General features: G+C 45.6%; 1 protein-coding gene across 3 annotated transcripts in view; it reads right to left on the bottom strand.

The window, feature by feature from the left end:
• The window catches only part of EGFL7 (EGF like domain multiple 7), an 82,034-nt gene that overhangs the window by 19,083 nt on the left and 46,783 nt on the right, over positions 1-16,168 (bottom strand). For all 3 annotated transcript variants that reach the window (XM_077468269.1, XM_077468278.1, XM_077468285.1), the window contains 4 exons: positions 10,140-10,262; positions 8,482-8,594; positions 3,554-3,649; positions 1,015-1,197 (listed from right to left, as the gene is read on the bottom strand). In XM_077468269.1, the coding sequence (XP_077324395.1) occupies positions 1,015-1,197; positions 3,554-3,649; positions 8,482-8,594; positions 10,140-10,262 (515 nt within the window). The remainder of the gene's footprint in view (positions 1-1,014; positions 1,198-3,553; positions 3,650-8,481; positions 8,595-10,139; positions 10,263-16,168) is intronic.

The following is a 16,168-nucleotide window of genomic DNA, read 5'->3' as shown; positions in this document are numbered from 1 at the left end:
TGGGGGATATTTATTATACCAAAAAGTAAAAAATTATGCGTTTTTTTTTCAAAATTGTCGCTCTATTTTTTGTTTATAGCGCAAAAAATAAAAACCGCAGGGGTGATCAAATACCGCCAAAAGAAAGCTCTATTTGTGGGAAAAAAGAACGTCAATTTTGTTTGGGAGCCACGTCGCACGACCGCGCAATTGTCAGTTAAAGCGACGCAGTGCCGAATTGCAAAAAGTGGTCTGGTCTTCGGCCAGCAAAATGGTCCGGTGCTAAAAGTGGTTAATCAGACACACACTGTAGACTCACTTTGATAGACAGAAGCATTAAAGAATAGTCGCTGTGCTACAATCCAACCCTGGAAAGGCCCATCATATACAAAGCGCCCATCATATACAAAATACAACTTCGCCACTGTAGAGATATAACCGCTATACACAGAAACGGTGCATATTTTAGACATCGTTTTTTTTTTTTGGGAAGAATAAGTACTTCTTTTTTTTTTAATTGCTGTTTGTGACCCCTTTGAGGAGACTTCACCTCACTTCCTGCCCCTGTGACAACATGAAAAGTGATGAGGGAGGAATAATCAGCAGAAGACGCAGACCGTAATAAATCCCTGACAAATGTTATAACTTATTATAATTAAGATATTTTAACAAAAACACTAAATATTACATCACAGAATAATACAGTAGGAGCTCCTTGCAGAAAAAAAACGACGAACCTGCCCGGCATCCATGCTGGTGGCGTCGGCAGCTGCGCATTATTACTCACGGTACGAGTTTGATGTGTCACAGCGCGTACCAAAAGTAATAATGGACAGTCACCAACCTGTCAGGTCTCTGGGTGGTGGTGTCACTTCATAGGGTCTTCGATGGGATGGCAAAAAGAGAACTGTAAATATGGAACAGCAAAGCAGGATACATGTTTGGAGGGCTTGCGACTAGGTTACTAGGAGCACACACACACACCACTACAGCTCATGCTCTTCTTTCACAATTTGGCGCTAGACTAAGACTAACCTGTTCCATTTGCTACAGGAGGCAAAAGAGGCGGCTGTGTAGTTACTGGCTTTTCCACTTTGTCACATGATCTCCCATCCTCCGACAGACTGAATCCATCCTGGCACCCACAATGGAAGCTGCCGGCAATGTTCACGCAGGTTTGTGCGCAGTGATGGCTTCCCAATGCGCACTCGTTCACATCTGATAATAGAAAATATGATTTATCAGGACAGTCCATGCTCTGGCAGGATCATGTTCCACTTTCATTTTCTGTGGCATGGGAGATGGCTGGAACCTCTGCATAGTTTTTATTAACATTTGTGTCCCTGTTGGAGAGGTTCGTGCTCACTTCCTGTCAGGGCCGGTGCTGCCACTAGGCAAACTAGGCAGCCGCCTAGGGTGCCCTGCTGCCTAGGGGAGCGCCCGGCCACTGGTGTTCCTACTCTCTTCTCTCTACAGCATCAGCAACTAAGTCTCAGCATCAGCAGGCAGCACACAGTGTCTGAGGCACAGGACTGTGTCTGTGTCCCGACTCCCGTATGAATGGAAGCAAGCAAACATTTATTGATGGGCACTAGTAGGCTACATTGATGGGCTGGTGAGGCTGCATTTGATGGACATTTCATTAAAAAGGTGGAGTATACATGGGCAGGACAAAGGGGGTGGAGCCAAAATGAGGTTTCGCCTAGGGTGTCAATAATCCTCGCACCAGCCCTGCTTCCTGTCCTGATGTCCACTAGAGAGTAAAAGGAGATCCAAAATGTGACAGAGCTCACTGGAAATGTGGGGAATGTGGGGAATTCTCTTAGGGAGGTTTCCTTTTCTTTTCTGTTGTATCTTCAGTACAGGAAGTGAGAGAAAATCTCCCCATGTGAGACACAGACTGGCACGTTAACTAACAGAGGCTCTAGACCTTCTCCATTTTAACCAAAATTCAAAAATGTTTGGCTGGGACGCCATGCGAAGTTCTCAAGACTGTGCCAGCTTCCACTACACTCATTTAAAATATATCTGAGTACAAAATGGGGTGGCACAGTGCCTTAGTGGTTAGGTGTCCCCAGTTTGAATCTCTGCCAGGACACTATCAGCATGGAGTTTGCATGTCCTTCCTGTGTTTGTATGGGTTTCCATGCACACACCAAGGATACACTGTTACGTCTAAATTAGTGGTAGTATGTATGTACAAATTGGCCATACAAATGTAACCTGGACTGTAGACGATAACTATTGTGGAACTTATTGCTGCTGTATTATCCTTCTGCATTGTGGACAGGGTTAAACTGAATATGCATTAATACAGAAGTGCAGCAGTCATCTTTAAGGAGACCTCTTTGCAACACTCATCTATGGAGTGTCTCCAGTACAGGGGGCAGCCATCTTGGCTGGGTTTGGATCAATCTGTAAGGGCATTGAAGTGGGAAAAGGAAGGGGAGTAGCTGACCAGAAGGAGAGATGAGAGAGAGCACTACAAGGCTGCAGTGAAGGGCCAACAGTAGAGCGTGGCTGGAGTTTACTGGAGCTATCTAATGCTGTTTTGCCCAGGAGTGCTGATCAGAGACTGTAGCTGCTATTATAACATGCATTGTACATGTCAGGGGAACTGGATCCCGAGAGCCCACACAGGGGGATCAGTGTTTCACATGCTGGAAACAGCAAGTGACTGTAGCCATCAGCAGACCCCTGACTATCAGGAGAGGACCACCGGCTTCTACTGTTGGGTACTAGCTTGCGAACACCCTTTTACAGACCTAAGTGAAAATGCCAGGAGTTCGGAGAGAGTGCCTACTGTGGCCAGAGACCTCTTGGCCAGTGACTTTTCTGGTTTCCTGGTTCCATGAACTAGCTCTGCCCCAGTGGGGATGCCCTAACTCCCCTTTACTTTGGAATAATCCAGCGCCCCTTTGGATTATAAAGACTGTACTATAGGGCACTCCCACTGCTTGTAAGGAAGGAAAGGAGGGATTGTCTTACAAGGATTGAAAGAGAGAGATCACAGCAAAAAAAAAAACTGAAAAACCCGGCAACCTATCTCATGAAAACATTCACCATGAAAATTCTAAGGAAAAAGGCCTTAAAGGGGTTGTAAAGCTTCATTTTTTATTTTCTAAGTAGGTTCCTTTAAGCTAGTGCATTGTTGTTTCACTTACCTTTTCCTTCGATTTCCCTTCTAAATGTTTTTTTTCTCTGTCTGAATTTCTCACTTCCTGTTTCTCCTCAGTAAACTTCACACCATCATCCGAGTGGTGGTTAGTCAACCAGAACAGCTTACTGAGGAGGAACAGGAAGTGAGAAATTCAGACAAAGAAAACAAAGAAAAAAAACATTTAGAAGGGAAATCGAAGGAAAAAGTAAGTGAACCAACAATGCACTAGCTTAAAGGAACCTATTTAGAAAATAAAAAACAAACCTTTACAACCCTTTTAAGGTGTGGCAGAGTGGCTATTTCCTTTGCCTACATGCCAAAGGGTAACTGACGTGAATGTACAGCATGTAAAGCACTGTGTAAATTGATGGCACTATATAAATAATAATAATAGTATTGAGTGGTAATGTGTACCTGTCTGGCAGAGGTCCCCCCTCCAGCCCGTGGAACATTTGCACTTGTTGTAGCCGACACACGTTCCTCCATTGAGGCAGGGTGATGGACATGACACTAGGAAGCAGAACAAGAGAAGGAAAATGAGACTTAAGCTGTAACGCCTATTAAAGCCATACGGGGGCACATTCCTCAATGTAATGGGTCAGGAGGAGAGGGGGGGGGGGGTCATAATCCTATTTCTCAAGCTGTCATGACCAATCAACATCCGGAAGAGACCAGATAAAGCGTGTAATGAGAAACGCGGCTGGGCCCCCAACTGCACACATGCTCAGCCAGGCGGAGGATAAAAGAGAACCTGTCTAAATATACATGTTTGAAAACCAAAATCATCATATGAAAAAGTATTTTGACTACATGGAACTTTGGATTTCATATCGTAGATCCGGGATATATGCGGCAAACTCTTGCAGAACAAAAGGATCACTATATACCGTAATAGTTTCTAATGATTTCTACTTATAGGCAGGGCCGTCTTTAATATTGATTGGACCCTGGGCAAAACTTTTCTTGGGGCCCCCCTCCCCATGCAGTTTCGCTCTCCACCTGCTCTGAGACATACAATAAATAGCAGCTAGACTCAAGACCAGTTTACTGAATCAGATCAGGCAGCTATTGGTTGCCAGAGGTTTCAGTGTATCATTACCGCTCACTGACTGGTTGCTAGAGGTTACAGAACACACTACAGCTCACTGGTTAGTTTCTAGAGGTTACAGCACATGATTTCTGCTTGTTGATTGGTTGCTAGAGATTCCTGTGGATATGACCTGAGGGGGGGGGGGCATGATATACATGTCAATGCCGCCGGCCGCCTCTATTTACATATGAATGCCGGTAATTTACATGTAAACACAGGGTCTCCAGCTGAGTCATCTGGGACACAGGACTAAAACCTTAAGGGGTGAGGGAATTTAAACCAGCATAGTTGGCAGGTATGAAGCAGCTGCTTTGGGCCCCACAACAATGACAGGACCCAGGGCAGCTGCCCCTTTTGCCCTGCCTTAAAAACGGCCCTGTTTATAGGGCCCTCTGATTCCTCCTGTATTAAATTGTCTTTGTAGATGTACCTGAGATGTGCTGAGCAAACCCCTGACACTTTATAAATCCTGTATTATTATAATTATAATAATAATAGTATATCCTTTCAGGTGAATGTACTGTGGGAAAGGGTTGGACAGTCTGTCAGGTTTCTGTCCCTTTGCTTCATCTCCCCAACAGGGTGAATACAGTAGTAAAGAACTGACTAAGGATCTAACCCTTCCCTACTTTATGCAAAACCAAAAAAAAATAAAAAATATTGGAGTTGGGTTTTACTTGAAGCCCTCAGAAGCCCCTATGATGTTTCAATCTCTGGTCAGTGTTGGGATATGTACAGTATATCTAATTTTTTGGTAAAGTACGGGAAGGTTTTCAGTCCGTGCCGGTCAATGTTACGCCGCGTACACACGACCCGGACTTTTTGACAGCAAAGGTCCGACGGAACGAGTCGATCGTGTGTGTGCTACATCGGACCTTTGCTTGCCAAAAATCCGGCGGACTTTAGAAATAGAACACGTTTTAAATTTTTCCGCCGGACCGAGAAATCCGCTCGTGTGTATGCTGGTCCGACGGACAAAAACCCGACGCTAGGGCAGCTATTGGCTACTGGCTATGAACTTCCTTATTCTAGTCCGGTCGTACGTCATCACGTTCGAATCCGTCGGACTTTGGTGTGATTGTGTGTGGCCAAGTCCGTTCATTCGGGAAGTCAGTTGAAAAGACCGTCGGACCTAGTCCCTCGAAAAAAGTCCGGTCGTGTGTACACCGCATTAGTCTTCCTTTGTTCTTGTCTCAGTGGGACTCCCAGGAGAAGCATTATGATCACCTGGGATTTTAATGTAGCGGTAATAAAATCTGGAAATAGTGGCGAGAGCCATCCCACCCAGATGTTCCCCCCTCAGTCCCAGGCTTATCCTTGTGGGAATCCCCGGGGGTCTGTCCGCACCTCATCCCACATTTCCTGGGGGAAGGGAGAGAATGTTCTGCTCTATAATCAGCCACTTGTGTTTGCAGAACATCAAAGCTTCCCACAGCTGAGAGCCTTTAAAAATACATGGAGCTATTTCCGCTTGTCTGCCTGTAATTGTGTGTGACGGAGGTGGGGGGGGGGGGGGTGCCTAGATATTCAGGTGACCATTCTTCACTTGTACTGTATATAAAGTGTCAGTCCATCCAAAACTGATTTAGGAGAACCATCCTGGGACTGACCCCACCAGGTGCTGGGTCTATTGGAACCCAGAAGCTGCATGGACACCACTACTGGTCCCAATTTGACAGCTGTGCAGGTGCGTGTCCCCGAATACAGACAGTGACAAGTACCAGTATGGTTGTCAAATTGGGACCAGTGGCTGTGTCCATGCAGCCGCTGCATCTCAATAAGCACAATCGGGGACTGCCTGCATGCAGATACATGGGTGTGCACATAGATATAAAAAGCCTGTCACCTTCATGTTATCTTTAGGCTGGGTTCACACTGAAGCGATGCGGGAACGCCGCGAATCCGTGGCGGGTTCCGGCATCGCATACCTCCCGGCGGCAGTTCACACTGCCCTATGCGAACGGCTGGGAGTGTCAGTGAAACATTAATGATACCCCCAGATCAGTTCGCATATCGCTGTGCGATCTGTAAACTCAGACAGGAATCTGATCGCATGGTGTGAACACCCATGCGATCCGATTCTGCTGCGGACCAAAAAAAAGGGTCCCGTGCGAGTTTGGGGCGGGTGCGATGCGAATTCAGCCATACTATCTGTATGGCTGAACTCGCATCGCACAGAGATCGGATGCGATTTGCACTGCAGTGCGGTGCGAATCACATCCGGTTCTCGTAGCCGCAGCAGTGTGAACCCAGCCTTAGGCTGGATTCACACCTATTGCATTTTTAGTGCATTTTGCAGATTTGCACTACAGTCCATTTATCATGGTTTCCTATGGAACACGTTCTGTAGTGCAAATCTGCAAAATGCGCTAAAAATGCCATAGATGTGAGTCCAGCCTTAAGTATTAGCCCTTGTACACACGGGTCGGACATTAGGACAACAAAATCCGTCGGATTTTGTCCGAAACTGGTGTTGCATACACACGGTCGGACAAAGTTGTCGGAAAATCCGATCGTTCAGAACGTGATGACGTAATTTAGTTACGACGGGACTACGTTCAGGCTAGTAGCCAATAGCTTTGGTCTCGGAATTTGATCTGAGCATGCGTGGCACTTTGTCCGATCGGAATTCTCTACAAATGGATCGCGTTGTCGGAAAATTTTATAGCCCAGCTCTCAAACTCTGTCCGTAGGATATTCCGATGGAAACAGTCCGATGGAGCCCACACACTGTTGGATTATCCGACAACACGGTCCGATCGGACATTTTCCGTCGGAATATCTGACCGCGTGTACAAGGGCTTAAAGTAACAGCTACACCCCCCCCCCCCCCCCCAATAAAGCCTCATACACACGATAGGACTTTGTACAAACTTTCCTGTGGATTTTTGTACAAAGGGCGTCGGCCGTGAACTTGTATTGCATACACACGGCAGGACTTTTTCAGCCAACTTTCACCAAATCATGTGGCTTTTCTGCTCTTTACTGCCGCCTTTGGTCAACTTCTGTATTGTTGGCTGATCTTTTGCATTGGTTCTGAGCATGCGTGTTTGTACTTTGTACAAAAGTCCGATGGTTTTCTGTACACACGATCGGACTTTGCTCCATCGGACTTTTGTTGCCAGAAAGTTTGTCCGTTCGCACAGCCAACAAAAGTCAGATGAAAACAGAAAAAGTTTGTCCGATGGAGCGTACACACGGTCGGACGTTGCTCCAAAACAGCTAATTTGCATGTTTGTTGTCAAAAAGTCCGATCGTGTGTATGGGCCTTAATTCTGCACATATGACAAAATAATTTCCATATGATTTCATTGAATAGTGTATGGAGCAAAGTGCGGTACTTGCAGCAACCAACTGGAATACATCTTCAGGTGGTCTAAAGGCCCATACACACGATCAGACTTTTTGACAACAAACATGCAAATTAGCTGTTTTGGAGCAACATCCGACCGTGTGTACGCTCCATCGGACAAACTTTTTTGGTTTACATCGGACTTTTGTTGGCTGTGTGAACGGACAAACTTTCTGGCAACAAAAGTCCGATGGAGCAAAGTCCGATCGTGTGTACAGAAAACCATAGGACTTTTGTACAAAGTGCAAACAGGCATGCTCAGAACCAATGCAAAAGATCAGACAACAATACAGAAGTTGACCAAAGGTGGCGGTAAAGAGCAGAAAAACCACGTGGTTTGGTGAAAGTTGGCTGAAAAAGTCCTGCTGTGTGTATGCAATACAAGTTCAGGGCCAACGCCCTTTGTACAAAAATCCAAGGGAAAGTTTGTACAAAGTCCTATCGTGTGTATGAGGCTTTAGAAATGTTCTAAGGGAAGTCAAGAAAAGCAGTAAAAACCTGGCAGAGGTTCTAACCCTTCTTGACTTCATTGAAGATAAAAAAAAAATGTCTGGAGCTGAGCCCTAAATTAGATTAGATTAGAGACAATCTACAGGGTCATTGGGTGGAATCAATGGGCAGGAAGTCAGCTGCAGCTTTCTCTTACATATATATGGAAGTGTTGTGATCCGCTCTTCTGTATAAGGCTGGATTCACACCTATGGCATTTTTAGTACTTTTTGCATTTTGCAGATTTGCACTACAGTCCATTTATCATGGTTTCCTATGGAACACGTTCTGTAGAGCAAATCTGCAAAATGCAAAAAGCACTAAAAATGCCAATAGGTGTGAATCCAGACTAAATCTGTGCATCATGTAGGTAAAGCGGTCATTTCATACAGTCTGCCATTACTGTATTACCTTTGTTACACCCCTGTATGTGGTTGTCTATCCGTTTCCAGCCTGGGCAGCATGTGTAGAGCGGAAGAGGTGCCTTCTTTGTCACCTGTCTGTAGGCGATCTTGTATGTGGTCCTGCCAGAAACATGCAAAATAGAATTCACCATCAGTCTGCGAATTGATATCAATAACAGGCCAAGTCTTCAGGATGTCCAGGTTTATCTGCTGCCTGCAGTATGTGTTCTCCCTGCGTTCAGTATAATTCTTGGCGGTGATAGAACTGATATTTCAGTGTTTGGTGGATGCTGGTTCTCTGCTCTGCACACTGCTGTAGTCATTATAGGGGGATGGCGGCTTCCATCGCAGCCTAATCACCAAGAATGCAGGTCTGCCCAAAAGGGATAACTAAAGATGGCGACCGGCGAGTCAGTCAATGGTTCCTTATATGTCTTAGATGGATTTTTTTTTTTATGATTTATTTTATATTATGGAGAATGTAACAGGAGGAGCGAAAAACATACAAAGATTCTCCATAATATAAAATAAATCATAAAAAAATCCACAGGGATGGTGGGAACCCCTATAATGACTACAGTAAACAAAAAATATAGTTAAATAGGAACTGCGGTCTGCTCACATGTGTAATAAAAACATTTTACCATTCTGAAGCTTCCCTCCAACCACTTTGCATATTATTTTATATATACTGTGATTCTGTACTTGCCAAATATGCTGCCTAAATCTCCCTCCACTGAGTCTGGCTGCAGCCATTTTAACTGTGGGCAGCTGAAGCTGCTGCTTGTTCCCTTCCTGGATTTACACAGACACACACCTCCAGCTCTGCAGCTCTCATTGGCCCGCTTATGACTCACCCCCCCTTCCTGGCAAACTCTCACAAGAGTGAGAGAGAGAGAGAGAGAGAGAGCTGTGCATGATGTCATAAGCCTCGGCTTTTTGCCAGACAAGAAACATGAAGGTGGCTGTATAAGGTATTTACTGGCAGAAAAAATGTATTTTACTATCCAAAGTTAAAACAACAAGGGCAGAAGATTTAAAGCGGTTGTATAGTCCTTTTTACAACTTTTACCTACAGGAAAGCCTATAATAAGGATTACCTGTAGGTAAAAAAAATATCTCCTAAACCGTACAGGTGCACAGGGGATTCTTGGCTGAAAGTCCGGCAGACGCCGGACCCTGCAGAGAAGAAGTCTCCCGTGCGCATGCGTGGGAGTGACGATATCGCGGCTCCGGCGCTGTGAGTGGCCGGAGCAGCGATACCCGGAAGACACGCCGAGGGAACATGTCAGCTCCCTCGGCGTGCATCGGGCGAGATGTCGGGGCCTCGTTATAAGGTAAGTATTTCATAATGAGCTAGTATGCGGTGCATACTAGCTCATTATGCCTTTTCCCTTGCAGGTCTGAAAAAAAAAAAAACCTCAGCGGGTTTACTACCGCTTTAATAGGTGGCAAGCTGAAAAAAATGACTGAAAGTCCGCTGGTGATATGTGTACAGATTGGAAGGGGATAAGAAGTGTTAGGACATACGAGGAATTAACTGATAAATTGATGCGGCGATAAAGGGGACATTTTATCTGGTGCACAGCAAAGCATGCTGGGACTTGTTCCTCCACAACAGTGGCAGGTGCAGGCGTCCCCCCCCCCGGATAAGAATAAACCTACCTGTAGGTGCTACAGACACGATGTCCCTCGCAGAGAGTGATCAGCGGATGGTAAACAGGCTGGACGAAAGATTGCGTCACAAACACGACTCCCGCTTGAGCGTCGGACAAACACGTTCTGCGCCTGAAATACAAGAAAGAGAAGTCATTCATTAAAAGACATAAGTAAAAATGATTTTAATCCACTAAATCCACTAATGCCGCGTACACACGATCGGAATTCTCGTCGGAAAAAGCTCTGATGGTTTTCCCAACGGAATTCGGTTCAAGCTGTCTTGCCTACACACGGTCACACCAAATTCTGATCGTTTATAACGCGGTGACGTACAACACGTACGACGGGACTAGAAAATGGAAGTTCAATAGCCAGTAGCCAATAGCTTCCATCTCGTAGTTGAATCTGAGCATGCGTGATTTTTGGCGTGTCAGAATTGCATACACACGATCGGAATTACCGATAGAAAGTTTTTCCGTCTGGAAAATTGAGAACATGCTATCAATTTTTGGCTGGCGGAAATTCGGACAGCTAAATTTTCGATGGAGTGTACACACGGTCGTATTTTCTGATGAAAAGCTCTCATCGGTCTTTTTCTGTCCGGAATTCCGATTCGTGTGTATGCGGCATTAGTCATAACGATTGTTATTTGCCCTAATAAAAGCTGGAAATCGCAGTCACATGGCTGAAAATACATCTCCTTCCCAAAAGTATAAATACAATGTAGAAGGATGATCCCTCGTTACTTTTCAGACATTTCCACTCAAGTCCTGGTGTGTCACATGAAATGTAAAATCTCCCTAAGCCCTTGTACACACGGTCGGAGATTTCGACAACCAAATCCGTCGGATTTTGTCCGTCGGATTTTGTCCGAAACTGTTGCATACACACGGTCGGACAAAGTTGTCGAAAAATCCGATCTTTCAGAACGTGATGACGTAATTTCGTTACGACGGGACTACATTCAGGCTAGTAGCCAATAGCTTTGATGTAGGAATTTGATCTGAGCATGTGTGGCACTTGGTCCAATCAAAATTCTCTACACATGATCGGAGTATGTCCGATCGAACCAGTTGGTCGGGAAATATTTCCAACATGTTGGAAAATTGGGTCCGACGGAATCAGTCCGATGCATACCACACACAGTCGGATTATCCGACAACACGGTCCGGTAGGACACATTCTGACGGATTCTCCGACCGTGTGTACAAGGGCTAATGGGGAAAACTCTTCTGGGTGCTCTGGCCATTTCCTACTCTGGATCCAAAGCGAATAAGCACATTTTGGCTTCATATTATTGGTATATCATCATATCATTCGTATGCCGCAAAGGGCGGGGGTGGAACCAGAGAACACTGGAACACCTAGTTTTCGCAGCCGCAGATTTGGGGTCATTTCAAGGCAGCGTTTCTCAACTCCAGTCCTCAAGGTGCCCCCAACAGGTCATGTTTTCAGGATTTGCCTCAGATGAAACGACTGCGGTAAATGCAAAGGCAGTGAAACTGATCAAATCACCCGTGCAAAATAATGGAAAACCTGAAAACATGACCCGTTGGTGCGCCTTGAGGACTGGAGTTGAGAAACACACTGCGGTAAGGATAAAGGCCACCGTGGTGGTGGGGCAGATGGTTAAAGTAAAGCCTCATACACACGATCGGACTTTGTACAAACTTTCCCTTGGATTTTTGTACAAAGGGCGTCGGCCGTGAACTTGTATTGCATACACACAGCAGGACTTTTTCAGCCAACTTTCACCAAATCATGTGGTTTTTCTGCTCTTTACCGCCACCTTTGGTCAACTTCTGTATTGTTGGCTGATCTTTTGCATTGGTTCTGAGCATGTGTGTTTGTACTTTGTACAAAAGTCCGATGGTTTTCTGTACACACGATCAGACTTTGCTCCATCTGACTTTTGTTGCCAGAAAGTTTGTCCTTTCGCACAGCCAACAAAAGTCCGATGAAAACCAAAAAAGTTTGTCCGATGGAGCGTACACACGGTCGGATGTTGCTCCAAAACAGCTAATTTGCATGTTTGTTGTCAAAAAGTCCGATCGTGTGTACGGCCTTAAGGCAGGCCCGGTGATTGTGGTCTTACTTTTTCCTCGCCTCCAATACTCCACCCTTGTTTTTTTTTCTTACACTCCTATGACGGATCCTAGCTGGCAGTATAATGGTGAGTGCAGATGTCTGGTGGCCTGTGTAACACCCCATAAGAAAGTGACCTTCATGAAAGGTGTGCTCCATCAGCAGCGGCCTGTGAACAAAGGGTAACAGTTGGCATCTGATGAGTGATGGGCACAGTGGGGGTAGGAAGGACCCCGCAGCATTAAAACATGTGTTGTCTTCCCTAATTTCACAGATATTTAGGAAGGAGAGTTTTTTTGTTGGACCATCTGTGGGCTAAACTGTCAATCACCACAATTCCATTAGTAATATATGATTCATCTTTTTATACACTTCTCTGCCAATCCCTCCACTGGCTTCCACTCACCCAACGAATAATATTCAAAGTACTAACAATAATTTTATTTACAAAGCCACCCATAACTCTGCCCCTAGTTACATCACTAACCTAGTCCCAAAATACCAACCAAGCTGCTCTCTTCGGTCATCCCAAGACCTCCTGCTCTCTAGCTCCCTTGTCACCTCCTCCCCCATGCTCGCCTCCAGGATTTTCCAGCGCTTCTCCCATCCTTTGGAACTCCCTACCCCAATCTGTCCAACTGTCCCCCAATCTATCCATCTTTAGACGATCCCTGAAAACCCTTCTCTTCAAAAAAGCCTATCCTGCTTCTAACTAACACTGTTTTACTTCCATCAGCTCATCCCCCCCCACAGCTATTACCTTTTGTATCAATTGCCCCTTCCTTTTTAGATTGTAAGCTCTAACGAGCAGGGCCCTCTGATTCCTCTTGTACCAAATTGTAATGTAACTGTAATGTCTGCCCTCATGTTGTAAAGCGCTGAGCAAACTGTTGGCGCTATATAAAACCTGTATAATAATACACATTTTTTGGATGTCAATTTACTACAACACCCAGAACCAGGGCTGGACTGGGACAAAAATTTGGCCCTGGACTTCATCCAGACCGGCCCACTTTAATTTAGCAAACACGCAAAAACCAGTATATAAACTGTATGCAATTGCACAAAAAAGCCCCTAGAGAGGCCCCCTTACATCAGGGTCCCCAGAGAGCCTCCCCTTACATCAGGGTCCCCAGAGAGCCTCCCCTTACATCAGGGTCCCCATATAGCCTTCCCCTTACATCAGGGTCCCCAGAGAGCCCCTCTTACATCAGAGTCCCCAGAGATCATCAGCCTTACATCAGGGTCCCTAGAGAGCCAACCCCTTACATCCGAGTCCCCACAGAGCCCCCCCCTTACATCCGGGTCCACAGAGAGCCTCTCTCTTATCTCAGGTTCCCCAGAGAGCCCCTGGCTTACATCAGGGTCCCCAGAGAGCCCCTCCTTACATCTGGGTCACCAGAAAGGGGGCAGGTAGTGGGTCGGGACCCTGTGGTTGGGGACTCCTGGACTGACTTGGGGCTATGGGCCCTAGATTCAGGGCTATAGCCCCAAAAGTCCCCCCCCCCCAGCGATGCCACTGGCTGTCACTGAAACCGGCCCACTGAGCCATCGGCCCACCGGGAAACTCCCTATAGTCCCTATGGCCAGTACATGCCTGCCCAGAACCCACCCCATTCAGGATGGTTAGTGATGGAAAAATCTAAGGGGACAAAAAAATTGACAAAAAATACATTTTAGTAGAGTGTGGAAAGACTCTAGAACTTGACAATGCTTTCTATTTCAGTCCTGTGCCTTCTTATGCTGGTGACAACGTCTCCATTTCTCATACCGGTGTCACAGGGATCGGGAGCGTAGGAAGATCTCATCAACGAGGTTGAAGTGATTGTACACAATCACCTTATAAAATAACCCATTCAGTTTAAAATAGAAATGGAAGGCAAAACATTTTTTTTTTTTGTATAAATCAATAATCAGTCTGCTCATTCGAGGAGAGTACACCAAGTTCCCAGCATAGGATGAGAACTGACCACGCTGTGTTCTCATGTGTAGTGTGGTCAGATTTTAAAAAGAAAGCAGGGGGAATAGCAGGAACCAGGGATTTCAATGGGGGGAAGTAATACAAAAGAGAACAGGATACTTTCTCATATGGTACAACAGGCAAAAATAAAAAAAACAGACACATTTCCACTATTACTGACTAAATCTAAAATGAGAGACTTTGAGAAAAATAAAATTTGCCAGGTTTCTTTAAAGAAACGAAAAACCTGATTGTGGTTTTTCAGCAAAGCCCTACAATTTCAATTATCCGTTTGCTAATACACTAATATGCTGCAATACTCAATTAGTGATTACACAGGAACAATGCATCAGCCATTACACGCTGCAGGTTTGACTTGGGCACAGCGATTAGCCAGCAGGAGAGATTCTCTTCCCTGTAATTAATTTGTTCTCTTTTCTAAAAGTTATTTCTTATAAAAAAAAAAAAAAAAAATCAATGTACGTTAAGAAAGAGAAACCTCCATCAATTATTCTTTGTATAATGGCTAATAGAAAACTCCATCCTCTCTGGGAACAAAGCAGATTTTAGGGTGCTCTATACCAATTTTAGGATCATTTTCTGGTACAATCATTTTTATGGAAATAATAGGAGAACATGTCAAAATGAACAGGGGTATCACATACAGTAGTTCCCATGCAGAGGCACTTCCAGGATCCTTTTCATCATAGAGATTAGTATGTAACTTCATCAATAGGGTCCATTTAGACCCCTTTCACACTGGGGCGTTTTTCAGGCGCTTTAGAGTTAAAAAAAAAAAAAGCACCTGTAAAGCGCTTGAAAGAAGCCGCAACTGCAATCCCAATGTAAAAGCCCGAGTGCTTTCACACCGAGATCCCTTTCACACTGGGGCATTTTTCAGGAGCTTTAAAAAAGCGCCTGTAAAGCGCCTGAAAGAAGCCGCAACTGCAATCCCAATGTAAAAGCCCGAGTGCTTTCACACTGAGGCGCTGCGCTGGTAGGGCGTCAAATAAAGTCCTGCAAGCAGCTTCCTTGCGGCGCTTTTGGAGCGGTGAAATTAAAGCGGAGGGCCGGTTATAAAAAAAAAAAAAAAAAAAGTCAGCAGCTGCAAACACTGCAGCTGCTGACTTAATAAACACACTCACCTGTCCAGGGCGCCCGCGATGTCGGCCGCCCGAGGCCGACCCGTCCCTCGGCTCTCGGGTCCCGGCGCCGCCATCCCTTGTAAGGGAAACAGGCAGCGGAGCCTTATGGCTTCACTGCCCGTTTCCTACTGCGCATGCGCGAGTCCCGCAGCTACTGCACATGCGCGAGTCCCGCAGCTACTGCGCATGCGCGAGTCCCGCAGCGCTTTCTGAATGGGACGCGCTGTGTTCTGGAACACACAGTTCCCAGAACACAACGGACTCATTACCCAGAAGACGCCGCGACGAAGAGAGAAGACAGAAGATCTCCGCGGAGGAGGAAGAGGAAGATTAGGAGAAAGTGCCTAGCAACAGGCACTTCTGGTAAGTAAAAAAAAAAAAAAATGTTTTCCTTTTTTTTTTTTGATTTTTTGTAATTTTTAACATTTTTTTTGTTTTTCAGGGTGGCCCTCCCCTTTAATGGGAAGCGGCAGCAAAACGCCTGAAAAACGTTTTTGGGCAGCAGCGTTTTGTGGGCGCTTTTAACCCTTTATTTGGCCACTAGCAGGGCTTAAAAGCGCCCCAATAGCGCTCGAAAAAAAGCTGGTAAAGCGCTGATAGTTTAAGTCGTGTTTTACGAGCGTTTTTCGTGCGCTGACATTGTGAAAGGGCTCTTAAAGCACTCGGGCTTTCACATTGGGATTGCAGATGAGGCTTCTTTCAAGCGCTTCACAGGCGCTTTTTTTAAACGCTAAAGCGCCTGAAAAACGCCCCAGTGTGAAAGGGGTCTTACATGGGCTTTCTGATTAGGTCCACCTGTCAGTTTTTCAGGCAGACCTGATCGAAAGCTCCATGCAATCCTATGG

This window comes from Lithobates pipiens, unplaced genomic scaffold (genome assembly GCF_037356315.1).
Source record: "Lithobates pipiens isolate NorthernLeopardFrog02 unplaced genomic scaffold, aLitPip1_a1.2 Scaffold_11, whole genome shotgun sequence".
NCBI classification, from domain to species: domain Eukaryota; kingdom Metazoa; phylum Chordata; class Amphibia; order Anura; family Ranidae; genus Lithobates; species Lithobates pipiens.
Note: the sequence above shows the minus strand (reverse complement) of the source record. Positions and strands in the feature narration are given on the sequence as shown.